Genomic DNA, 27894 nt, shown 5'->3' on the forward strand with positions numbered 1-27894 from the left:
AACTTAGAGTGTCTTAAATCGTTTGCTTATTTCAAAGATAAATTATCTTATTCTTATTTAAAAATTTTTTTAATCAAACTAAAAGACAAAAGCATTTTAACTATAATGTCAAAATATCAATAACCAAATTTTTTATTAGACAGTGTAAAGTTCTAACATGAACTGATTGGTTATCATCCGGAGAAATATGCCTATGCTGTCTTTGAAAAAGTCAAAACACATCACAAGTAAAAAAAATGTGCAACAAAGCTTAAGGAAACAACGTTAACCAAATATTTATAGTAGAATATTTTAGAAAAGATCGTTATGCGAATAATGAAAAGGTAAATTAGTTATTTCTTAAATTACAAAGTTAAAAACACATTTTAAAACAAGGCAAGCGCTGTAATTGCAAAGCTGCAAATATTTCAATTTTCAACGATTTATTAATTTCAGTTATTGCTTATCATGCTTCAAGGTGTTATGACTTCTACCTTGTAAACTGTATTCTCGTGTATCCAGAATGTGTGGATATAAATGTAGATATTATGCCATTGCTGAAATTGAAATTGAAATGGATATTATTCAGTCAGCACTTCTTTGTTTCTGTTTGTGGTCTCCTTACTAGAATGTTCTTCATCATGTTTTATTATTTTGTTTAGATTTAATTACATGTAAAAGCATTTATGGACAAAGAAGACCGTTATGAAATTAATTCCGGAATCTTTAACATTTTGTGTCAGAATTGAAATGTCCGTTACAGTAAAAACCCGCGTGTAAGAACCTCCTTTTTTTAGAGTATGGCAAACAGGTTCTTGTATTATAGGATACTTATTGACAGTTTAGGCTAAATATTTTCTTAGCTAGTTATTAAATTCAAGAGAGTAGATATTGTTTTTGATTATCAGAACATAGCATTAAACCTGCCCTGTTCTTCAATCTAAATAATTATTATTGTGCCAATGTTGCCAAAAGCCCACCAACAATTGACCAATGATACAATATTGTATATATAATAGTAGCAATAATTGTTTCATAATAAAAGTTTAAATTTAGCATACATTATGCATTTTGAGTTTTATTTTAACAATTTAATTTTGGCTTTTGGTGAAAATTATGGTTAAACCCCTCATAAAAGGCCCTGCTGGAAATTGATTGGCTAAAAAAGTTCTTGTATTTTGGAGTATAAAAAGATAATTTCTGCCAGAGGGTTCTTAAATCCTTAGGTTCTTACACGCGGGCTTTTACTGTATGTAGGGTATAAACTAGATATTAGCAAATGTATAAACACTCCTGTATTCTCTCAAATTAATTTTAGATAACTCACATTCTATTTCTCGTGATATTCCATTTTTTAGAGGCTATTTCTTCAACCTTTTGTGCAGACAACAGCAATTTATCTGTAAGCTCCTTGTCACCTTAAATTTTTGAATGAAAGTGATTTGCGATAGTATATATTTTTTACCTATAAACCTTATAAGTATGAAACCTATAAAATATAATCTTAGGTACGCTACGCGTTGTTTTCTACTAATAGGCAACACTAACCACCAGCTATCTCTACTTAAATGCAAAACCGAGGAGACAAAAGAATTGGACAAAAAAGATTTATGGATAAATATGAGATTTTGCAACAGGCTATACGACAGAATAAAACAGAAATATCGCTCTGGTTGCAATGTTAAGCTACTTACAGTTTGCTGGAGTTTCGTTGAACTGAGAAAGGTAGCTCACAATTTCACTTTTGATCGGAAAAAACTTGTAGATTGTTGGCATGTTCATTTGTGCCTCTGCAGTAACGTTGCAGTAGGGCCTGGAATATTTTTATTTAGTTAAAGAAAATGCCAATATCAACTGTTTGAAAATATTGTCTTTAATAATAGCACATGAATTAACCATTCAAATAATTTAGGTATCGGCTAGAAGGCGCAATATGATGACAAATTTTTAGAAGAAGGAGGATGGTAAAAGCCTACTGTCTTTATTGAGAGATTCCGAGAAATGAAACTAAGTCATCATGTTATGACATTCAATATGATACGAGACCAAACCTTGTTATCAGTGATCAGTCGAAAAGCATCGACAAACCCGTAACGCGTCTGCTTAGATTATAGTCAGACTGCCATCAAACGCATCCAAAAGTAAACCGAATCTATCTTATCGAATCTTAATGACTGAATGGTGCCGACCATTTTAACAAAAAAACATTGTTACGAATTACATAAACCATACTGACCATGGAGCAATAGTTATCTTGGTCCCCTCTTGTGTAGAGTTAAGGCTTCTCACAGCTAAAGACGAAATTTAACTGTTAGGTTTCATGTTTATAAATATTAACCAACGTAGTAAAAAAGTATTCTTAGAAACTCAAATAAGATTAATAATCAAAGATTAACTAAACAGTCACTTGCACTAGATAAGCAAATTCATGATAATTGAACATGGTTTTGAAAAGAGTTTAATAGTGGTTTTGAAAATGGTTTTGAAAAGATCATACATTTATGCGGTGCAAAATTCAACAATTTTTCAAAGCCATTTTCAAATTTGTACCGCCAAAAACTATGTACTATTTCTTAGAAAAATTTCTGTAGAAAAATGTAATTTTAGCAAGCAACTTTTCACAAATGATACCTTCGGAGAAATTAATTGAGAAATGTGTGCTTGTCTTAATCTGTTTCAGGCCATATTCTTGGATAGCAATACCAGCTCTACAAAAATAGAAATTAGAATCAGAAAAGATACACTTTTGAAACAGCCAGTTTAAATTTAAACATGTTTAAGCCCTTGTTATGAATGGCTAGTTCATAGACAAGTTTTCCGTCAGCTTCCTTCTCGGGATTGTATTTTGGTTGAACTGTTTCAATGATGGCTCAGCAGAAAAATTTAAAATTTTGATAAACTTTTTTTATATTTACCTAGAAATTTGTTGTATTGGTTATATATACAAGAGCAAACAGGATCCTGTCATAGAATAACCGATTTCCTAGCATTTTAGAGATCATATTTGTCATTTGTTTCTAGATAAGAAACATAATTTTTTGACATACGAGTAAATGCAAAAACATAAATTAATCAAGCATAACGTACGTGAAAGGGGTGTTCTTAACAGGCATGAAAAAGTACGATATATTTGTCTCCAATGTCCTTTCCTATTAAAGAAAATCTAGATGAGACAGTGTTGTGTTATGGAAGAAACAATAAATGACTTTAATTCAAATTAAAATTTTTCTTGCATATAAACAATGTTATAATTACAATTTGTGTGGAAAAACAGATCAGGATGAATAATCATGTTTGTTTTGTTTTTGAAAATAAAACTTGAGCCTTAAAAGCAGAGAAGTTCATATGTTTATCATCTTGATCATATGTTTTTTAACGCTTATCAAAATAGTTTTATCAAAGTTTATGTAGTTTCATTGTTTACGTAGACTTTTCAATATCCTAGCCATAACATTACCAGGGATACTATAAACAAACCTTTTTATCTGGGGTGATCAGAATCGTTGCCCTTGCCTCTAAACTCCCAGTTTCGCGATCAATCATTTTCTTCGTCAGCTTGGAAAACAGAAATAGTATCAGAAATACTATCATTTTGAATTTAGTGTGCTTTATTGGTTAACTATGTACTTAAGAAAGTCAATCTTAGGCTTTTTGGTTTCTCTTTGACTTTGATGATGAATACAGATAGGGTCCATACGATGAAGAGGAATTAAGGTAAACACGCTCACACCCCTCTCTTCCTCTTGCTAGTTAGTTAGGATACTGTTTTTTTTTAGTTGATGATGCAAGGGAAATGCTCAAGTTCATATTGCTAAGCCCTAACAACGGAAATGGAGGTGAGATTAAGAAGAGAAAGAGGAAAGGACAAGCTTATCTATTGTTTACCATAGAAGACATAAAGTTGTAAATGATTATTAATCATCAGTCGAATCAGTTGCCAAGTGACTTACCACAGTGGATTTGTTGTTGTTGTTAAACTCGACTGCTTCAAGAGTTGTTGTTGGTGAAAATGTATTCACCCGCTACAAATGTAAATACAAAAGCATTAAAATAAGAGTTGACCTCTCGTGCAAACTTGCAAAATATAATGGTTTCAGATGTAAATAATTGTGATAGCTGTGAAGAACTAATGTAGCATTAAAATTACCAATATCTTGATGCAAAAGAATCAGTTTCGATTTACATATCAGAATCAAAAGAATCAGTATCAGTTTCTTCTCTTTCATATTAGTAAAAGTGTACAAGTCGATAAATTTTGATTGAAATTGGTGTCCAATCTGTTTTTATTACAGGGGAATTTCTTGGTAAATATACACCATTAGAGAATGCTAATCTTTAATTCAATTAAGTTTAAGTAAATAAAAAACATAATTTCAATGCTCATAGGGGTGTTGGACACGTCCATATTCTTGTAGTAAACTCTACCAAACAATTTTTAATGACATTAACGAAAAACACATTTTGTTTTCAGCTAACGCTCCAATTCTTGAGTTGGTACAAAGCATGTTTTCAGTTAGTTTGTTGAACAGTCTCGCTAAAAGCACGCGGAGGGAGTCTTCTTTGGTCTTCTGTTTTCTTTTAGAAAAGTAAAGTCGGATTAGATCGTTCAAGTTTATTTTATATTAGGAAATGCAACCGAGCAGCAACCTTTACAAAATTTCATTTGCTTACATTATTAGATTTGCAGCACTGGGCAAACACAAGTACTAAGAAATATTTCGAAGTTTTCAAATTCATAGACTTGGACGAGAGAGTGTTATCCAGATATCTTTGAATGTGGGTGGATGTGCCATAAGGCTAAAAGAAATGTTCTTTTTAAGTCGTAAATCCCTGAAATCTTGCGAACTTTCAAGAACGACTCCAGTAACTAAGGAATATTTTACGTAAAATGAATTTGGAGAATTGTCCTATATACTAATTTCAAACCACCATGACTTTGTAGCAGGAAACAGTCTACCTTTCTCATTTAGATCTCCCTAACGAATGGCAAAAAAGATTCCCAGATATTTGTAGCACATCTCTGACCAGGCATCCATTTTTAAGATTTGCTTGATGTAAGTTCAATTTGCAAACCAAAACTTGATAGAAATTAACCTGTAGAAAGCTGAGTCGGTGATGGAATAACACAAAGCCATTGTTGTTGACAGCGAATCCGTAGCCATAGACACCAAGCTAAAATTAAAAGGTTACCATGTATTACAGTAAAAATTCTAATCTGTGATTATTTTATCTTAAATAAAGACCAAATAATTGGTGTGTTTATGATTCACCAACGTGTAAGTAAATGACATAAGTAATCACTCCTGTGTGCTTTTTTTACAAACACTGCAAAGATTTATTAAGCTTCTAAATGCATACATTGAGGGTAACATTGGTTTAAGAGAAAATGCATTGAAGAGGTTGAGATGGAGGTATAAGAGACAGAATCAGTTTGATATATCAGCAACGTCGAAAAGAATGAGGCAGAAAGATGCAAGGCCGCCGAGAGATTACGGAGGCCCTGGGGCAAAATCGAAAGACAAGGCCCCCTGCAAGCGGAAAATTTTTGCGACCACGCCCTTAAATTAATAAAAATGTATTTCATTATATATTTTTAATCATTTCTTGCAATATTTCATAACGCTTGACTATTTTAAGGCATACTTTGCCCCCTTGCTCCCCCTCTCGGTGGCCTTAGAGAGATAAAGGAAGCCTGAAAAATGTTACTTAGTAGGAAGTAATTATACTTCTTGGCATGGTCACTGTGGTTTGGCAGTGGAAGGAGGGGTGGCTTGCGGTTGATGATCAAATGTTTTGTATAAATAAACAAGTACATCTACTGTGCTTTATATCAGGGGAGAAGTACTCGTGTTTATTTTTTACATTTTTTCTTGCCCTGTTGGTTCTCATATTCATCCTAAAAACAGGTTTCATTGCAACGGAGTCTGGTAAAAATGAAATCTTGTTCCATCTTTGTCTTTTGCCAAGTTGATATGGAAATTAACCTAGTACATACAGCAAAGCATTCTACTCCTTTGTAGAATTTAGCTTGTATACTGAAATCCTTACTTGAGTTTTAGAGTCCAAATTACAAACCTTGTGTACAGGGACTGTATTTTCAAGCTCGATCAATGTGATATCTTGTGCAGCAACCCCGAGTAAGCCCTGTTAAAGATACAATGCATAGTTGCAGTAAAATTGCAGTTTTTCAAATACTATTTTACCGCCTAAGTATCTTATAATGGATATGTAAGTTTAGATTAGCAGAGAAAGCTTTTTATAACGTCAAGCAAAATAAATTTTAGGCCACTGTTTCTGGTTGGAAAATACCATCTCAAACACACCAATTTAGATGTGGAAATATAATTTATGTTATATTTTACAAAACATTGATTCATTTTGCTGTAAGTCATTTAGAAATTTAGCAGAAACCCACAAGACAGAGCCCTTATGCTCGAGTTAAGCTCCATATTGGTCTCCTATCTTTTTGTTTATAAAACTGAGTTCATGATCACCTCTTCTGCTTAACATTAATAATAGGTTTTGCAGGAGTTTTGGCTTTGTTATTTGGCGTTTTATAGCATGAATAACAAAGGCAGACAATTTTCCATCCATTACTTACTGAATTTTTTGTATTGTTCACAACTGGTAAAACCACTGAAAATATTGGCAGCCTTGTCTGTTTAAAAGAATCAACAGTCATTACAAATATTATTTTTAGTACCATGCAGAAGTAATCAACAACTGGTCATTTAAAAGGTTTTTAAGAGGAAATCAAAACAATTGTTCCACATCAGACGCCGGGAAATTGAAAGTTAATCGTAAAGTTGGTAAAGTTTTAAGTGAGAGATAATTGAGTAGAAAGATTTCTGGCTTTTAATAATAAGAATATAAAATCAATATCAAACAAGTTGAAGTTTACAAGTTTAATGTTGGCATAAAAACAATACATTTAAAAGCCGTATGATAATTTCTATAGAGGTGGGGAGATACAATCTCTTTCAAAACATTGATTTTTGATAAAATTTTCTTTTTTCAAAATTAATTTAAAACAAAAAATCTACAGGAAAAAAGGAAAACCATTGTATTTGCGAAAATTCAGACAATCTATTGCCATTTAATGCTCGGAATATTCATCCTGATCGTTGGTCTTCGTAAGACTGTTTATCAAGTGGCAGCACCGTATAAACAGATATCTGCATACAACAGACAGTAACTCTGGTCTCATAATTGCTCAATAAGTATATAATGCATTGTGTAAACTTACCTCCCAGTCAATATAAACTGGGACATAAATTGGTACATTTCCCACTGCTTGACCGCTCAGCGCAATCGGAGTGCCAAGAACTCTCACATAGTCCTGTCAATACACAGATCATATAAATACTTTTCTTAAACTTCTTAAACATATAAACAAATCATCAATCGTATGCTGATCAAAGAAACAACATTTTACAAAGATAAGTAACACAGATGTGTGATATCTTTCAAAGTTTTATGCTTCAAATAGAAACATAATGTTGGCAGCTTTCTTGGATTCCAAAAGTCACTATTTATAATTATGGTTGAAGTGATCTTAGTCTTTTTCATTCTACATGCTACCTCAATCGCTGCCAGGCTATTTCAGAGAATACAGAAAGAAACAAAATTTCAATTATTTTCCTCTAAAAGGGGATGCCGGGGGAAACGATTCTGGGCATCTGAATTCTAAGAAATGGATAAACCGTGTTTGTTACTATTAACAAATTTTATCAGAAAATTATGGATGAAATCCAATCATCTACGTTTGCATAAATAGCTCAATAATTTGTGTTTTACTCATTCAAAGCCATCTTTAATGAACATTTTTAAGGATTTGATCTAATTGGGGCATTATTGATCAAATTCCAGTCATCGACAATGTCGAATATTATCTAAAGAACATTTTTCTGTTTATTATTTGTCAAGGCTACTTTTGCAGTAGACATGCATGGCCTAAACCAGTTAGCACTGAGATTTAAAAAAAACAACTAGAAAGGAAAAAATCAAGTGGAAGAGAAGATAGAAAGCAAGATAGAAAGCCTGAGAGTTATAAAAGATAGAAAAAAGCAGAATGACCTTACCAGCACAAAGTCGTATGCATTGCCAATCGTCTCAAGTCTAAAGAATTGGCCTTCAAAGACAAGCGTAAGTTTTTACACAAAGCTGTCTAACAGTATCATCAATATCATCAATGTTGCTACCTAAATAATATCATCTGCTCATGGAAAAGACGAATAAACAAAATGAAATTTTCACATTATAGAGGAAACATTTTCTTAGATTAAGGGACAATGCACAAGTTTCCTTTATTCTCTATAAATATAATGATTTTTAAGGTCATAAGATTCATATACGTATATTGCTAGACAAGCTATGGCAAGAAAAAATTTACTTTGCTAAAGAACTTACCCAATGATTTACAGGAAATGTATTGTAAGGCTTTTTTATTTTTTGATCCACGTCCGATTTGATATGCAAAAATCCTAACCTAAAAGAGAGAGATATTAAAATATGATGACAACTCCTACTTTGGGTTTTCGGATCACCTTGCAACATGCATTATTGAATACCAGTGGTCAAGGGCACGAGTAGAAATTAAATTACTGTAGAATCGACCTAAATTTAAACAAACCGTTTAGTCTTGAAAAGTTTCTTCATTGAAGTGATGGTAAAAGCGCTATTTCAAAGAGATAACAACCTTGTTTTGAATTTAACCCTATCCAGACGAGGGGGGGGGGGGGGGCTCATTCAGCCCTCCACTTACTTAATCGAGCAGTGCTCCACATTGGTAGACTCAACTAGCACGATGCTTTTTGACTTTTAGTTTCTATCTATATGAAGTGTGAATTTGTTTAAAAAAATTAAAAAAAATTAAATTGGGGGGAATTTGGCTATTTTTTTCACAGTGATCAAGGTAAACATTTAAGGATTTTTTTGATGCACTGAACTTGGGTTCATCTAATAATCATTTAATAGAATCTTTGTTACCTCTTATATTCATAATAAATATGGTCTTTTCTATTTTTCTATGTACAAAAGTTCAGCCGTGTTTTACGTGACTTTGACTATAACGAAATTTTTGTGTACTCTCTTTGTTATGTCTTGAATGATTATGACGTCATTTCTATTTTTGGACATCTTTTCTTAAAAAATGATACATCATAACCTCTGCTATGTCTATGGTGATTTTTGTCAACATAGACCAAGGAACAACGATTTTAGAGTCGGGCGGGGGGGGGGTAGCTTAATGAGCCCCTCCTTAATCTTCTAGCAGCTCAAAAAGCCCGGTCTGGATAGGGCTAAAGATCCTCACAGTACCACAAACGCAGGACAGTTAAAGTAAAACAATTCAATTACAATTACGATTACTTATTTGAACAAAACAATACCTTGTTTGCTTTTGAAAGTGTTAGTTATTGGTTGCTCACTTTACTTAGTAAATGTTTCAGCTTTTGCGCATATGTTTTATTTGCACCCAATGGCCTACCTTCATGTCACTGTGCTTTTCCAAAACCTTCTTCATATCCTCAAAATCTTCAATTTCATCAGATATAATGAAAACAACTTGGTGACACCCAGAGCTGGTTAAATCACTTTTACTAGCCTCCTGTCAGCATCAGACCATTGAAATAAAAAATAGTTAAGTATTTTGGATAACATCAGATTCCGTTTTTCTAATATTTAGGCAGTTTTAAAAGTACCATTCAAAGAACCCTTTAGTTAGGCCTAGCTTCAGCTAATTATTGAATTGAATATAAACAATCTATGCAGCTTTACGTGGGAAACATTGTTAATCAAGGCTTAAAATAAATAGCACGTAAAACTGATTAACGATTGGAACTTAACTCTGCCTTGGGTTTATTTCCTCTAAATACGTCAGTTAGGTATAGTTCCAATCATCTGTTTGATATATCTTTTTAATTATTTACGTTTTTGCTTTTTTGGGAATCCTTCCTTCAATTGATGGCTTTACCATCACTTAGATTTTCTTAGAAGTGCACAAAAACTTTTCTATAGCAATCTTCTGATGAGCATTTGCAAGAAATCCAACTTTGAATTTATTATGGTTTGCAAGTCAATATTTTTTCTGTCGTATGTTGTTTACAAGACAGACAATTCAAATGAAGAGAGCTTGATTCAGATCTTACAGACTGTTAAATGCTAATTAACTACCTGCAACAGTTTGTACGCTTTCTCTAGAGCTTTCTTCCCATTAGCGTACCCTGAAGGACCTGGTAACTTGGCAACTTTGTTTAATATTGCCTGTAAGATAGGAAATTGTTTCTTTTTAGCCATGAAATGGTCAAAATTCTCTGTTTATGGATAAAACGACATTTAACTTAAATTTAAAATGATATGTTTCGAAATAATGCTATAAACATCTGACACCTCACTACTCTTTAATCTCCACAATAACTTGTTCGGAGAAATTATACTAGTAGTGGCTAATTCACATGTCCAAGGTTGCGGGGTGCTGTCTACCATTCTTTGAAGGAGGTCGATGTAAATTTTCCTCGCTGTAGATTTTACAAAACCTCAAGTGAGGCCTATGAGTTGCAAGATTATGAATTAAATATTCTGGGTCTGGATTAAAATTGTAGCAAACACTTTAACGCAATTCAATAGATATGACTTCAAGAAGGACAAAGTTCTTGCAAAAGAGTATCAGTTAGTGTTTACCACAAGTATTAAGAACAACTTTTCATTTCTGTGACAATGTTTGGGACCTCAAATTTTGAGATTCGATACTCTGGGCCTCTTTTAACTGAGCCACAATGTTCTTGTATAAAAGTATGAAAATTACCCCCTGTTTATAATGGATTTCAAATAAGGTTATTTTGAACGTCAAAATGACTAGATTATCCAGAATCAATTTCCATGCAAGCAAAAGTGACAAAGGGGTAAAACGTTCAATAGTTTTCAAGACGAGATATTCAGAAACTTGTGCTCAAGTAATCAAGGAGTTTATCATATAAGTTCTACACACCTCTCGATTTGCTTTGGTTGCTTGTACGAGGTTTTTGTAGCAATCATGAACAACAGCTGCATTTGAGTTGAACTACCGGACAAAATACATCATTAAAGTTTTGTTATTGAGTAAAGAGCAGGGTTGCCGAGAGGTTTTGAAAGCCCTGGGGGGGGGGGACTGAAAGGCGAGGCGCCTTGCGAGAGAAGAATTTCGCGGCCATCCCGTTTAGAGCAGCTTAAAAATGTCTTTCAGACCTTTTCTTGCGGTCATTTTCATGCAGTTGATTAAAATGATTTACTATTTTTATGCATACATCTGATACGCCTGATTCATTCCATTTCTAAAAATTGAATTCATTTCTTTATGAAGCCTTCTAGACATCGAGGCCTCGGGGAGATTTGCAACTTTGCCCCCGTCTTGTTGACCCTTGTGAAAGTGGATGCTCGTGCTCGGGCAAAATTTTGCAACGAATCTAGTCTCTGTTTTTTGAAATGCTGCCATAAGGGTGGGAGAGCAAGGAGAGCCAACAAAACTAGCTGATATTTTGAACTGGCAAAATTTAACATGGAAACAATAATCAAGCCTTCAATTTATAGTAAGTCTTGATAGCTAGCAATATCTATAACACAACATCAAAAAAAAGCATGCAGAGAAAAAGAAACAATCAATTGCTGCAAGTTTAACTTACTTGAACTACGTTGAAAAAGTCGTTTTCTTGCAGAGATTCTATGATGATATTAATTGAAGCTATTGCTATTTTCCAGTTGGTGCCAGCCATGCTACCACTCCTTCAATGATGAAATGATGTAGAAGGATTATGACAGAAAAACATAAAGCTTTTGGCACAAAAAGATGTAGAAAGGTGGAAAACATACCGCTACATAATATAGCCTTTTCGAAAGGAAATTAGCTGCGTTGCAGGCAGTTCTTTATATAACAAAGAGGACAATGGAAGGTCACTTGGACTGGAGGGGCAATTGTACCACATTATAAAGGCTGTTCCTTATATCCCACTATCTATTTATAATTTCGTATGAGTTTAATATTTTGCATTGTTTCTCAAAGCACTAACAACATTGAAAGAGTATATCTTTGATGGATACAGATCAAGAACAATTCAAGGAAAATCATTCAAATCATCTTAGGCAACCTTTTTTATGACGTGACAAGATAAATTTAGACTAATCGGGTTCAAATAGTGAATTGTTCAACCTGTCCAGCAAAATAACAGCGTCTTTTGCAGAGCTTGATCCTGTTGTATACCTGTTAAGATGAAACCATGAATATCAATCACATCTTAATGCTTCGTTCTGTGACTTCCCCTCCCTTCCCTCGCCCAGTACTCAATAAAAGATAAACCAGATACATGCCTTTTCTAAACCTTTGAATTTACTCCGTCCCTTTCCGCATGCGTTAGCTCTAGTTCACACATTCTGTAAATATTGTTCGCAATTTTGACTTACTCGTCAAATATATTTCAATATAATAACGATGTGTCAATACTAAAAAGTAGATTTCTACCACGAGTATCTATTATGAAAATGATTCGAGCTGAAAATTTGTATACGTTAATACAGCGAAGTATTATTTTAATCTTTCCGAATAAACTTAATGATATTTGGAGAGCCGTGGGGGGTTAAAATGGGCTTTGTGACATGTTTTGCGACCATGACTTTGAAATCGTTTAACCTTTGACAGTATCTAAATATCGAAATTTCTGTGATCAGTATAATTTTAAAATACAACTTCGAAAATGGAGTTTATGCCCACTTTTAGATTCCTGTTAGACTTTCAATATGTCTTTGAGTGATACCTACCATCCTCTCCTTCTGCAATCATATCGATCACTGTCAGGGGGGTTGCCCCACTCGTATCCTAAGATAGAAGCATGTATTAGGTCAAGAAACATACCGTGTCCGTGCGATATACAGTATATAAGCTGCTCTGAAAGAGCACGGTTTGTCTGTAGAAGTTTCGAAAACATTTCAGTGACGTTTTAGGGTTCACAACCATGGCTCTCAACGTGTATTCCAACCATAACGATAGAACAGGGTCTAAGATTTTGGATTGAGGGGACTTGCAACAATCTGAAATGCATGACATGGAAAATCTACCTTTATACATATTATTAATATAGAAAATAGAAGAGAAAATGCAAGGGAAAAGGCCACGAAAATAAAACATCGGAAAGCTCCCTGTCCTTTCACCGTTACCGCAAAGCTCTAAAATAAATTTTTAATTTCGTGACCAGATTATGCAAAAATTATTCATAAATCTTAAAGAATTATCCAACGTTAGCTTTATAGAAAACCGCAGCACTGAAGCATAAAACTTTTCTTTCTATTCCGGCTTTTACATTCAACCCTCACTAAAAGGAGCAGATTCAAGCCATATTTCAAAATCATTGAATTATCTTTGATAACCACACCCTTTCTTTAGATGTGCAGCTGGCAAAACAGTGTGAATTGATTTAGAGGCACTAAAAAGCTGTATTCAGAAAGGATTCAAATAAGCTCTTTCATAATGCAATGATCATATAAGGTTAAGCATTCAAAGAGGAAATAGTCAAATATCTGACTGAATTTTTCAATTTTATTGAATCCGATTTAAGAAAACAAAACTTTTTCTTTGAGATAAAAACTAATCATCGAAATTTATAAAAATAGCTTTAAAAAATGTCGGCTTTTTCTTAATCTTGTTTTTCAGGTTTATTTACAGTTAAGTTAGAGAGACCTAGCCTCAGGTCCCAAGCTAAATTTGTGATATGCCGATGTGTAAAAATTTATTGCAACCAGTTTTGATTACCATAATTATATTTCTGCCTGATTGCATTGGGAGATATGTGACGTAATCTTCTTACCGGGGTACATGCTTAGAACTCCATTGTATGATCCTATGTACTGCCATAAAAGATTGGATTGCTCCCTATAGTTGTCTTCATATATTTTATCCAGCTTCTGCCTTTGCTTTATCACGTTCAAAATAGCAGGCTCTGAAATAAAGAAATTGAAGAAGACTTTAAAGTCTTTATTCTTCTCTTGCTAGGTAAAGAAAAGACGTTTCTTATGATTTCAAATTAACCCTCCGTCTCAGAAGTAACGCTTCCCCACTGAATTTTTTATTTTTTTAAAAAGTAAAATTTAACAAGGGGGCACGATTTAATGAGAGCATAATGTAATTGGTAGTAAAAAAATCTGAAGAAAATTTATGAGAAAAGGTTCTCACCCTCGGAATATTTCAAAACAAATCTGTCACACTATAGCTGAAACAAGGCAAAAAAAAGAATTGCGTTTTGCTAATAGGGTACTATTGTTTTGAAAGGGTTCATAGATCTTAAAACCAAAAGCCCATATCAGTGATTCAATAGGGAAGAGAAGCCAGTGTCAGCTGATTTGTGAAAATGTTTATAATCTGTTAGATGTTCTTTCAGATTATAACATCAAGATTCAAAAGTTCTAAAGACAAGTCTTTATAACTTGACAATGCTATAATGCTGACAGAGAGGGCTGACCCATAAACTTGAACAGTACAACTACGTGTATATTGCTGAGTGAGACATTGAGAAGCACAGAGAAATATCAAGCCACTGATTGACGTGATTTTTCTTTTACAGTATTTATTAATTTGAATTGGGTTTGATTCTATAACAGCAACAGTAAATGATGAACGTAAATAATGAACAAGCTAGAAAAAAAGCTCAGCACATTTATGTCAGCCTACTACTGTACATTTATATGGTTGAAATCATGTTAAAGCATAAATTAAATTAGTTTTCCGATCTCCATTACACCTATTCGAGATATTGAAATTCATCCCAGCCAGGCAAAATTTATATTGTTCTTACAAAATGATGCTGGGATAGGTAGTTACTTCTTCGGCATTTTGCACCATCCCACATTGCTTTGGGTCTACTGAAATTCCTTTCCGTTGTTTTTTCTCAGAATAACGATAGGTAAAACGAAAAATGTAATATTCTATTGATGTAGTGACGGCTAAAAATGATTTGCTACAGCATGGCTCTCCTTTGAGGCATCTTTGACACGATTACACGATTAAAATAAATCGTTGGTATATAAGCACATTCAAACCAAAGTTCACTCACTTCTGGGGTAAACATTTGTTGGTATATGGTGTCCACTCAAGGATGTGTTCACTGGCTTCACTGAAAAGAACTTTGGATCCACTTTCAAAATCGGTCGTCCGGATGCATTGTAATCTTTCATATTGAAAAACTGTAACTAGAATTTATAATGGCATTGAAATAGACTGAATTAATAATGGCGGTGTTGGACTTGCAGTTTGGCTTTCAGATGATATTCGTGAAAGAAACTTCTATATGCTGCTTATTCTATCAGTTAATAAAGTCTTTTAGAAAGTAAAAGAGAAGTAACAATATATCATCTTATATCAAAATGTTGAATTCCCTGCCCTAGCTTATTTTCAACATATTTGAATAACTTTTTTAAACAATTTTTAGTCATAAATTCAGAAGATTGCTAGCTCACTAGCTCCTTTTTTAATCATGTTTCAATATTTTTCATGCACAGGCGCTTACTATGTCACAAACAGCATTCATATCTTCACTTCACTAATTTCAGGACACTGCCCGAAGAGACTTTTCTGTTAGTGATAGGTCGTAATCACGTGTGTGTCATACAAACAAAATATGAAGAGCTACAATCGTACATTGGTGACTGTTTTACATAATTATATATTGGTAACTTACTAATCAGGCGATGGCACCCTGTAATTGTTAAAAGGAGAACAAAGCTATAGACATATCTGCTCTACTTACGTCGTTATTGTTGGAGTTCTCGTTTGGTTGGTAGTACTCTTCTGCTTTTCTTTTAACTTTCTAAATTTAAAACTTTGTTGAGTTAACTCTAGAGACAGGTGTAGAATTCAGGCACCATGATGGAGCGTTGAGAAAAGTGGAATGTGAAAAAAGTTGGTGGAAGGGGGGGGGGGAAAGAATGAAAGGCTTGACTGGTGGTTCATTTCTTAGCCTTTTTGCATTTTCGGCCAAAAGTGGGAGGCTCTAGCCCCCAGATCCCCTTCTTCGCGTTGCCTGAGATTCCCGTTACCACCTATTCAAATATGTGGAGAGCAATGTCATATAGCAGTGTCAATGAGCTTACAAGAGTATGTTAGAAATTGATTCTATCATACAAAGAATCTAGAAAGCAGCATATCACTAAAAAGGGAATCGACAATCAGCCATAACCTACGGTCTTCCTTTAATCGACGAAAGATTGTTACTGCCAGTAAAATGCTCGTTCTTACATGGAGTAACACAAGTTCGATGTTAACATAACACATGTTCAAAGACCTACCGTGAGCACAGCGTTTTTCGACTCAACCTGTCGCTCTAATTCCTTTGAAAATTCTTTGATCAGTTCCATGCCATTTACATTGAAAATCTTTAATGAATCGTTTTGCAAGAGATCAGAAAACACCTGGAGAAGAAAAGGGCTTCCTTTACCTTTTCACAAAGAAATTGTTCGTTAATAGATTTTTAAATCCAACGTAATGAAAATTGCTTTAATAATAGATTCTATCAATAAATTGTTTTGTTTCCTTCTACTTGCAAAGAGAACTTGTTTCTCTAGAACGATATTGAGATCGGTACATGTGAAATAACGAAAAACTGGACACCTGTCAACTTCCTAATCAATTTTCAACGAAAAACCAAAAAATCCATATTTTGATTTTACTTTTTGTTGTATTGATTGGCAAATATTAGCAAAATCTTACAAAAAGGACCTTTAGAAAATGAAACGCCTGGTGATTTTAATACATTTTTTATAAGCAAATAGGCATGTAAAAAGTCCCTAAAAGTATTATTTTAAATGTTAGTCTTTTGAAGTTTTGTAACGCAACCAATCGATATTTTCTACCAATTATGACTAGGTATTTCCACCAATCAACAAACATGAGCATTCAACGAGCTTGCACCTCTCCATTGGCGAAAGTTTTGCTTGAGGCCCAGGGCAGGTTACAAAGCTTAACTCATTATGATTTGTTTCTTCGTTTTTGTGAGGGCAGGCTAGAGAAACATTTCTAACGAGAGATGAAGCACCTTTCTTGAAATCAATATGAATGCGCATTAATTTAATCGTTATCTTGATTCATTACAAAACTTTGGCTTTGTTAATCACCTTTTTGATTTGGGGAAATCAATCATATTTTTTCGACTACGGATTACGGACTACGGATTTTCAAGTTTGTAAGGAGACTGTGGCCTCTGAAATATCTTTCAGAAATTAATTTTTTTTCAAAAATAATTTCAATAAATGGTGCTTTTTGTCTTTGGGATTTGCTCTTTTAAATGGCCTCTAGCTTTTGGCTGGCCACCTGCTAATATACCCTTATCAAGATAAATTTTGCTAACATCAAAGACATCATAGTAAGCTGATCTTCTTTTACATATGGCCTATAAATATACCAGAAAGATTGAGTTTAAAAATTGCGTGAATGACAAAAAGCATTGATTAGTAGGAAAACAGCACGGAAAATTGTGAAAAACCTAATAAAGCACTTTTCATCGGAAAACCACCAGAGTATAAATTTCAGATAATTAATAACAAATAAAGCAAGAAGAAATCTAAAGTCCAGGTGCACGTCAAATTTAGAGCGATAGAATAACATATTCATGTGTTGACCAATCAGTCATCTTATTGACCCATCTGGGAAAATACCAGCTAATGTAGGGCTGATATGATAATGAGGGCTATAAGCATCTATAATAATACATATTGTAGTACCATGTATATAAAAGCTATAGAGTTTATAGAGCAGTCATTCTTAGTATAGTCTCCGGCCCGCAACAAGATACCATCCGGACCGCGAAATGCTCTTTCCTAAAAAATACAGCGGAATCCCGATATAACGAAATCTGAAAAGCGCCAGAAAACAGTTCACTATATTGGGAGTTTACTAAACCGGGAGACAATTTTTTAGTTCTTTTCGCAGTGCATGCATCAAAAACCATTTAGTGGGGTTTTTTAAGCTATCCCCTACTTCTGTGCATATTTTGGTCAAAACGAACAAGCTGGATTCCGATTTGATAACTGTCAGTGATCAAAAATGAAAATCTTGTTTATCACCCATTACAATTTGGCTTTCTGAGTGTTGGCTTTTTTGCTGAAATGTCATGAAGCCTTGAAAAGGTGTTAAATTTTGCCCGCATCTCATCTCCTTTTTCTGCAGCATAAAATTTGCATGTTTTCCGATGTATGCTTTACCGATGACAATAACGACTACCACTGAGAGAAAATGATAAATGAACACCGGAAAGAAGTAAATCAAAATAACAGATGAAAAGTTCGTATGTCGAGGGCTATTATGATGAAGAGACCAACAATTTTGTTCGCAATAACGAGAGCTCGTTATATCCGGGGTTCGTTACACCGAGAGAAATTGTAAGGACTTTGTCTGGCAGAATCCAAGGGACCAGATATTTAGTTCGTAATACCTTGAATATTTCTATATCCGGGGCTCGTTCTATCGGGATTGCTCTGTATTTTCTTTCTAAGACCCTTCCTTTTTCATGTCAACATTAGAATTGATAAAATTATAGAACTTGGTTCTGAAAAATCTTGCAATATGAATATTGCCTTGGAGGCTTGGACTTTTCCCCTCAAATTCTATTTTAAATCCACTTTCTGCCCATCCTTGGATTAGTATAATCTAAAGTTTTTCTTGCCACCATCCAAGGTGGCGGCCTAAACTAACTATACCCACAATTATCACATTTTGCCCTATCTTTATATACGTTTTACAGTCTTTGAATTTGACCTCAAACCCTTTAAATCGACCTAAAAAGAGTCTAACAAAATCGTCCGAACTTAAAAATTGCACAGCGGGGGCTAACAACGATCTTCTGACTCAATCTTGTACAAGAAACGTAAAGTTGCACAATTTTTGTAAACTATTTTTTTGCTTTATACACTATGCTACAGTTTAAGGCCTTTAGCACCACCTCCCATCTAGAAGGTTGTCCCTGGCTTCCCGCCCGTGAATCCACCGTGAATTGCACATTGAGCCAATCTTATCTTATCTATGCACACATAAACACATCTAGCTTTAAACTTTCGGCTTCGGTTTGTCTTTCAAATTGGTAATTTCTATTTCGATATCCAAAAAGTCGTGCCTTAGAAAATTAATAATAACCACCTGCTCAATTTTGACTATTTTTGTTGATTTAATCATAATAATTGACTTTTAAATAACACTTTTATTCCATCTTGTAAAGAAAGAGAGCATAATTTTAAATATTTTGCTTTAATTTTATGAAACCAGTAAGTAGCTTCTATAAGAATGGTTGCCATCACATTTCAAAGCCCTAACTTCACTAAGCTTACAAAAACAAATTACTTTGAGCATTCAAAATATTTGGTATTGATGAGATGCTTCCTTGTTGAATATGAATCCTGCAAATAACATGTGTTAGGCTGTGTTATTAACGAAAACATTTGCATTAGGCTGTGTCATTAGATCGTTTACATAAAAGTTTTGCAGATTTTACAGCGGATAGAATAGATAAAACTGGAATGCATTAGTACTAATACCTCAAGGTATGTCGCTTGAAAAGAGGCTTGAAGTAATGTTTTTGCAACGTCCTATGTAGCAGCCTCAAACATATCAATATTTGGTGCGCTTTTTTGGATGCATACGACAATAAAACATAAAATAGGTAGCAGAGAAAAAGTGCAAAGATTTTTCGTTGAAATCTTTTGAATAGGAAACTTTTTGTCGTAATCAACCAAGCTTGCATTTTTTGAAAAATAATGTAAAATGTTAAGACACCTTTTTACTTGTTTCATATGATACTTAGATAAGCTATCTGTGAAAGTAACGAAAGAAAAGAATAACACAACACAGGTCAAAGTCGTTATGTGTTTCAAAGAATGTTGACGGGTCTTGTGAATCTCCTGACAGCTGGTTAGTGAATATTCCTATCTATTTGTGGGGTTTTGATAATGCTACTTCTACCAAGTTCGTCCCTGAAATACAGATAGAAAGAGCTTAAAACTGAAAATAGTGGCGGCGCCAAGGAAGGGTATGGAGGGGACAATTCCCCCCCCCTCCTCCCAAATTTGGCAAAACATGATCTACATATTTCTTCTAAAAACGGATTGAAAAGTGCTAGGTAGAGCATATCTCCTAAGGAAAATTAACCGGGTACAAAGCATTGAAACGAGGCAAAACGGGCGTAGTCTCACTGGCCACGCCCATTACCTTCTATACAGTACCTCGCACTGCCACTGCTGAAAATATGGTTGAAATGCTAGCATTTATCTACAAAAAACCGTACACGATTAGAATTTAGTCAGATTTATTTATCTGATGTAATTTTCACCTTTTGAAAATGAGTTCTTCCTGTCGTTACCTCGGCTATTTCCCCGAGTCTCTTTCCTGTGTAATCTGCTAGCATCAGAGTCCTGTTGGAGGAAAATCATATTGATTGTTAAAAGTTTACATTGCAACAACTAGATGCATTGATTAAAATACTGTGAAATATCGTCATCAATTTGTCAAACAACTACAAATATTTCATAGAAGCACGTCCAAGATTGAAGCGCAGGTGAGTAAAGAATGAGCTGAAGTCTCTGATTATATGTTCACATAATGAATGTTAATGAATTAGTTTTTATGATAGAAATGAAAATTTGAAAATTTCCATTTCTAAAGTTAAACTGTTCCTTTTCCTCATAACATCTATGAGTGATATGCTCAAATTCCAAACAGACTTTTCTTAAATTGTTTACTGCACACATACTCAATCGAGGCAGCAAGTTCAAAAATTTGTCTGTTTAACTAAGCATCGACCGCCACAACTCCGATTTTATTGTTAAAATTGGCGAAAATTTGATCGCATTATCTTGTGGGCTATAAGACACTGTTCGGAAACAAAATTTTAAGCAATTTTAGAAATGTGTAATCTGCTTTATCACAAACAGAACAAAGTGTTATCCTGTGGTAGAACGTCCTGAAGATATCACTTTTCTTTACATGTGTTTCCCGCAGTCTGGTACTTTTAAGGCTCGGCACATCGGGGTTGATTTCAAAAGGTGTTATTATCTATTCGTGGATACCTTAATCTACAAGTACCGTTAACTATAGAGAATAAGCTTTTGTGGTCAGGATTTTTGAAGAAACAGAGACTAGATCTAATAGAATTACTTTAGAGATAAGTCAATTTTGTTTTAAACATATTTACTCGATGTCTCTAGCAGCTAATATATTGCTCAATATTGAATTGATATTGATCATATCATAAAAGCCGCAACATCAAGACTTTGCTATTAATGTAATGACTTTTAAAACCAATTCACACATACTCAAAAGAAAAAGACAGTTTGATAATTGTAGTAAACTTAAGCGATTTTCAGACAAATCATTTTCTTGTCTCCTACAAAATTTGTCTTGGATTTCATTAACATTGTTTATTTGCAGATATCACGCTGCTCAATTGTTATTATTTTCTAATTATGCCTAATCAATAGAATCTACTTCAATAATATTGAAACTTTGCAGAATCTTCACCAGCTTTTAAATTGATAACTTTTTCGGATGCTAATTCCACGTCATCTTTGGCAGGTACTTTTTCCAGTGTAGTCAAACCTCATCATCAATATCTAGGCCCTATCAGCTAATATGTATAAAGAAACTAGAAAAATATTTAAAAAAACCTAACGAGCAGCTCTTCTTCGGAGCTCCAACTTAATTTTCATTAAGGTAAATGAATACAGTTCCCAACTAAGAAAGTATTTTTGGTCAATTATAACTGAGGATCGAACAACTGTTGAGCAGCTTGAAATCTAAGACATCCGAGTAAATTTAATCTACGAATTGTCTGGATAGCTAAACTGTCATATCTATTCAATTGATTGTCTGGTTACCAGTCGTATACCCATCCGTCCTTTGCATTTTTTTAAATGCTGAGATAACATTCTAGATTAGTCTTTGCTCTTGATTGGAGTTTTTGGAGAATGCTTGGCTTGGTTTCTGAGGTACACCCCCATATCACGTTGGCATACCATTAGTAACGTGATGTGGGGCCGCACCTCAAATACCAAGCTTCCGATCAATGTTCGAAAAACTGGAGAACTAGCTTTGACTGGGGGAGAAAATGTTTCGTCTTCATTTCAATAAGTGCAGGGAGACCACATTTTACCTAAGCTTTAATTTTTCAATAAAGGTTTTGTCAATGGTTTGGCAATTCACTCTTGCAAAAAGCGTACGAGATTTCCCTTAAAACAAAAGGATTTCTAGGGATTTTCAGATAAAACAATAGGATTTTCACAAAAAGTGTACGGTTTTTTTTGGAGTGATTCGCCCCTTGCTTATCGCCTTCTGCCATCGATCATCAATCCACTATTATTAATTTCCAAAATCTACAGCTTCGAGGATCTACACATGACGAGGAACAGATTATACAGCAGGAGCAAAGGTAAAGAAAATCACGAGAAAGGGTGTAGGTCTAAAGAATTGCCGATAAAAATGACCTTCCAAAGCGATTACTGTTGCAAATAACAAAACATGGATATTGGCAACAGTAACAGTTTACAGTGGAATCTTGGGCCGTTTGAGAATATACAGACAGCATTTATGGGCAGTATTGGGGTGCAATATATAGATATATTTTTGCGATTAATATATTTTTGAAATCTCAAACACTAAAGAAATTGAAAATAAAGCTTAGACTTCAATTGAAGCTTGGACACATAAAATAAAGCTTAGACACAAAGCATAGATGCCTTCAATTTTTGACAGCCATAAAGGGGGCTTTAAATTGCTATCTCTCAATTTTAAATGCTTCTTACGTCCAGACTATAAAGCTGTTCTGATAAGGTGGCGCTATTTTTGTCTCAGCAACCACCTTGTCCAGGGAAAGCTGTATCGCTAAGAAAAAGCTGCTTTTTACTTGCTCGTTAAAAACAAAATCTTGCCAACCAGTTGGTTTATAGGCGGCCTGTCCTATCAATGGGGCTAACAATCGTTGTCGTTTTTTTAATCAAAAGTTTTGTATTTAAATCACAGGTGAAAAATAGAGGAAATGCCAAATCTCTTTTTACAAACTGGATTTGGAACATCTGCTGATAACTGGGCTTTTGTCAACTAAGAGTGAATCCTCTTTTACTTTCAGATGTTTTGTAAAGTTCAAATGTCACATTAGGATTTTGCAATAGGACGGCATATTATTTTCCTTGAAGGCGTTTGTCATCCACTTTTAAAGGCCTGTTCATATGAAGTGAGATAGCCCACTCAAGTGAGATCAAGCCAACAAATGGATTTGTATGGAGCGGGCACTCCATGCATGAGATTTAAAGTTTCAATGTAAATTAACAAAGGGGAATCTTCACTTGAGCCTCGATTTACTGTAATCCTTAAAATCCGTTTTTTCTTTTTGCGTCACAGGTATTAGGGAGATTCAAGATTAAGGGAGAATAGGAAAAATGTACCATAGTAATGTAACATAACAAAGAAAGCCAAAGTGAGTCCTTGATGGTAAGCAAGCCATGCATTTTGAGAACTGAAGGACGCAGAAGCAAATATCGATATGGCTTTCGTTGTCATATTAGCCTAGCAGCAGTAATTTCAATTTATGAAATGCAGGGTCTAGAGCAGGGGTTCTTAATTGTTTTGAGTGCGGGGCCAGAAAACATGTGGTTTTTTCCGGGAGCCACTGAGTTTTCGACTTTTACATAGCTTGGGTCAAAAAAGTTGCACAAAATGAAGTTCGGTTCTCATACTTACCAGGCTAATTTAGAGATAAGATAGGCAGGCCTGTTATTTCTTGTTGATTCTATATTGATAAAACCAATGCAGTGCGCTTATTCTCATTAAATAAGATTGGGAATCGTGGATGAGAGGAGAGAAAAAGGGAGGGCCATGATAACATTTAGGAGCATGATGCTGGCTTGATGTAAGAGGGATTGGCTCAATGTGCAATACCCGACAGATTTACACGCCCAAGGTCAGGGATAACTTTCTGGAGGAGGGGGACTAAAAGCTGCGAGCTGTAACAAAGTATATAAAGCCAAAAAATGATTTACATAAAAGTTTGCAGCATGCGTTTCTTTTACCAGGTCGAATCAGAAGACAGTTATGCTATTTTTAGGTTACGACGTTGATATTCGTTAGGTCGACTTAATTCTCGAATTCGAGCAATTTGATCTTCATATTTGGCAAAAATGGATAACAGAATTGGAACCTTCATGTTGAAGTTAGTCTCTGCCAAAAATTTCTAATTGTTTGGGCCGTGTGAAATTTTTTTACTGCAGCAGCAAGTTCCGGTCAACTCTAAAGAAATACCTAAATATTCGAAACAAAGTAACATGCGACCGAACGGTCCAAACAAAATGAATTTTTTAGTATAAACTAATTTAAAGATGAAGATTTCAATTCTGAAGTCCATTTTTGAAAAAGATCCGTAGATAGCGAGATACAAAATTGATGACGTCAACTTGAATCCATCAATGAACTTGTAGTCGGATTCAGGGACGGCGAAACGTATTGTAAAGTGGGGCCAAAATTTAATGATAGTGTTTGTATTAAAAAGGCCGCCACCATGGTTGGCGGCAAGAAAAAGGCATCTAGGGATGGCCAGAAATTGCATCTAAAATAGTGTAATACTGCTTTGTGCTTTGCCTTGCAACACATGTCATGCTTTGCAGCGACTGCACCGCCACGCCTTACTTGTGTTGCTCAGAATTTTAGTTTAATGGTTGCTACCAACAAAGCTACATAGAAAGTTTATTTCGAATCTCATTTTGCTTGTTTTCTACGTTCACGTTTTCTAATTAACTCAGTAACATATTTGTATTTTCTCCGCATTATGTCTTTTAATCCTATTAACCTTGCAGATTCTAAATAGACCTTCGCGTATCAATTATTTGTCCCTTGAGCTATACTATTATATTGCACAATTGTATGTATTTAGATTTTTACACAATTAGTTCAGTTCGTTTTATGAGAGCGCTTGTGAAAGGTTCTCCGGTTAGTCTAAAATTACGATTTACATGTAAAAGCATTTCATCGATATACATCTTGTTGTTCCGAGAAATTTGTCGTCGTTCTTTCGTTTGAATCTGAAAATAAGTCCTTAGACCGCTGAACATATTACAATAGAGTTTGACGGGAGAAAAGCTAACGGTTCCATAGTTTTATCTATTTTAATGTTGGCATGAAAAGAAAGGGTCTTTCAAAGTTTTTGAAATTATCTTAGCATAACAGCGAATAATCAACTTTTTTACAAATGAATGAAACAAAAATATTTTTTTGAGATAAAGCGCTCGGCGGGCCGGATAAAAAATTGCTGCGGGCCGGAGTTGGCCCGCGGGCCGGAGTTTAAGAATGGCCGGTCTAGAGACAGGTCAAAATTCTCAAATTTATTTCCAAAGTCGTTTACACTAGCAAGCTTCTAAGAAATGATTTTTTCTTTGTAAAAAAGAACACTTATTTATACACTGGCATGTAATTTTTCATCAAGTGCTCTTGCCAAATCTGAACTGGTAAACACGCTGAAATCGACGAAAGGGAATGGATGAGATCATCACTTGCACAGGGGTGGTGATTGAGGTGAGATCACCACTTTTCTGGCAGTGGCACTTGTCTTGTCGTTAATAAGGCTCTTCTTTCGTTCTTACATTGAAGATGCTTGCTTGGCTAATAAAAATTGCTTAAGTGATTCAAAATCTGCAGTACAGTTTGATTGGTTTACAATCGAAAGCACTCTCAATGAAGCGGTAATATTATACCACCACTGTTTATTGACGAGCTTAACCAGAGACTCCGGAAGCGGGGGACTACGAGGGCTTTAGCCCCCCTGGAAACTTCTAAAATAATACAAAGAAGTTAAACCATACATTTAAAACCATACAAAAAATCGCCCTACTCTTGGTTTTTAGCATGTTCAGCCCCCGCCCCCTCCCCGAAACGTTTTAGTTCCTTCAATCTGTAATATGCTCCACGGACCTTGGATTCAACCACTTCCGGTATTTCTCTTTTAGTTTTGTCCTACTCTCCAAGCAAATTGAAACCTTTCTTTCTTTTACCTGGACATACCTTTGAGTTTCAAATGTTTGAAAAATTGGTTGTTGATATGAAGATGTAAATTTATGGTTGCTTCTGCAAGGGCGGGTCTGTACGACTTGCATTACAGTAAACATGTTATTGATCGATATGAAACTTTGAGAATAATAGATTCGATCTAATTGTTAAAAGTCAAATTTCAAAGCAACCTCAAGATCATGACAGTAACTGATAAAGTTAGTCAACAAAGCAAAATGATAGAGTTTTTAAATAATTTTGCTCATAGTGATTATAGTGCTGAAAATAATTGGCAAGGCGGTACTTGGTGTTCTCTACTGACTCCTGGTTTGTCAGTACAGCGTTTTTCAACAAGCTCATTGGTCGAATTACAAACAAATCATGACAGATCTCTTTGCAGGTTCTCAAAGAGCACACTATACTGTCAATAAGCAGACAGAAAAGTAAACGAATTAAAGTTTCACACGTACATACTGTTAAAACACTTTTCATAGGCTGCGGCTTTTGAATTTTGAAAGTGTTATACCACGAAACCCGGCACACATGCATAGCTAGTTAAAATGATTTTGGTAATTTGAAAGTTTGGATTTATTCTGTTTCTTCAATTGTGATACTTGTACAAAGATAAGCGTATCTAGGATTTGAAATTGATTGATAACCTAGATCATACTCATAGATTCAGGGAATTGCCGAAATTTCTGGCGCCTTGAAGAATTAAATCTTCTTAAACACCACTATCTTTCTATACTCAGTGGCTTGGGATTTTATTTATTATTAATTTAAGGCAAATTGAAAATTAAGATTTCCAATCAAACTGTTTTCCATTACTTCAGTTTCTCTTCAAATAGCAACCAGAAAGTTGAAAACATTCCATCTATTTCTATGATAATTGCATGATTTTTCAAACTGCTTGCACAGACTAGTATAAGCTAGTACAGTAAACATAAGCAAACTTAAAACGTACTCATCTAGGAGAGTGGCTCGGCATAAATTCACCATACTGATAAAGACAAAGAATACGATCCTTCTTTCATTGACTTGATGACGACATCCGAGCATGAAATTCATGGCTGCAGATCTATCGTGCACGTTTATCCCAGTTTTTTGCCCCAGAAAAACGTCGTCTCCGTCTGTGCTTCTTTTCATGAGCGAACCTTAGTAAGAGCTGGTGCTCAAAACTCAGCTACCCGCAAACTGAAGACCTTGCGTTCTGCTTATGCATAATTCATGCAGGAAGTACAATGCTGAATGAGCATTAGATTGTTACGATAACGAAACAACTTGAATATTGAATTATTTAATCATTAATCATTTCGTCAGACAAGCGTAGTTGTTCATATATCACAGTCAAGTTTATTATGCATCTTAGACCATCAAAAACGAAGGCATGTTAAAGTATTGTTCAGTTATTCATTCACCTTTGTGAGACCAAACCAAGCTTGTAGCTGGCGAATTCACGAAGCAAAGCGCCTGCGGTCACCACCATGTGAATATGGGCATTTTTCAAACATTTTGTAGCAACAAGTTTGTCAAGTCGTGTCTTTGGAATATATTAATTGTGTGATTTGTTTGAATGTTTCGCTCAATGGTACTTTCCTTTAAAGCCTTTTACGTGAAGAAACTTTTGAGAGATTCAGTTCTGAAAACTCTCATAAACAATGAAGGCATAAAGGAATGGCAGACTTGAATTCTAAGCCCAGCAAATCTTTATCAACATGCTAATCTTTGATGCAACTCTACTTTTTGTAATGACGATTAAATAAAATTTTAGGCCAAGATCTTTCACAAGTATCTAATTTACTGATCACAAACTATAATAGAAGGATGTGCCAAGACCATTTTGCGGTCTTTCACCATGTTGCTTGGCCTCTTGTTTGACTCGCCTACTA

At 34.7% G+C, this 27894-nt stretch overlaps 1 protein-coding gene across 1 annotated transcript in view; it reads right to left on the minus strand.

The window, feature by feature from the left end:
* The window catches only part of LOC135686087 (voltage-dependent calcium channel subunit alpha-2/delta-3), a gene marked incomplete in the record, with an annotated part of 32611 nt that extends 5196 nt beyond the window's left edge, over positions 1–27415 (minus strand). The window contains 25 exon segments of the mRNA XM_089109063.1: positions 1307–1397; positions 1674–1792; positions 2216–2270; positions 2611–2687; positions 3067–3128; positions 3457–3534; positions 3930–4001; positions 5074–5151; positions 6055–6123; positions 6581–6637; positions 7226–7318; positions 8061–8110; positions 8389–8467; positions 9467–9586; positions 10153–10242; positions 10967–11038; positions 11637–11736; positions 12161–12211; positions 12766–12823; positions 13809–13940; positions 15051–15186; positions 15744–15803; positions 16282–16404; positions 20310–20391; positions 26970–27415. Coding sequence (XP_088965189.1) covers positions 1307–1397; positions 1674–1792; positions 2216–2270; positions 2611–2687; positions 3067–3128; positions 3457–3534; positions 3930–4001; positions 5074–5151; positions 6055–6123; positions 6581–6637; positions 7226–7318; positions 8061–8110; positions 8389–8467; positions 9467–9586; positions 10153–10242; positions 10967–11038; positions 11637–11736; positions 12161–12211; positions 12766–12823; positions 13809–13940; positions 15051–15186; positions 15744–15803; positions 16282–16404; positions 20310–20391; positions 26970–27151 — 2186 coding nt within the window.
* Positions 27416–27894: the final 479 nt, after the last annotated feature.

The sequence above is a fragment of the Rhopilema esculentum genome, chromosome 6 (genome assembly GCF_057945365.1).
Source record: "Rhopilema esculentum isolate cy_ngs chromosome 6, ASM5794536v1, whole genome shotgun sequence".
Classification (NCBI taxonomy): domain Eukaryota; kingdom Metazoa; phylum Cnidaria; class Scyphozoa; order Rhizostomeae; family Rhizostomatidae; genus Rhopilema; species Rhopilema esculentum.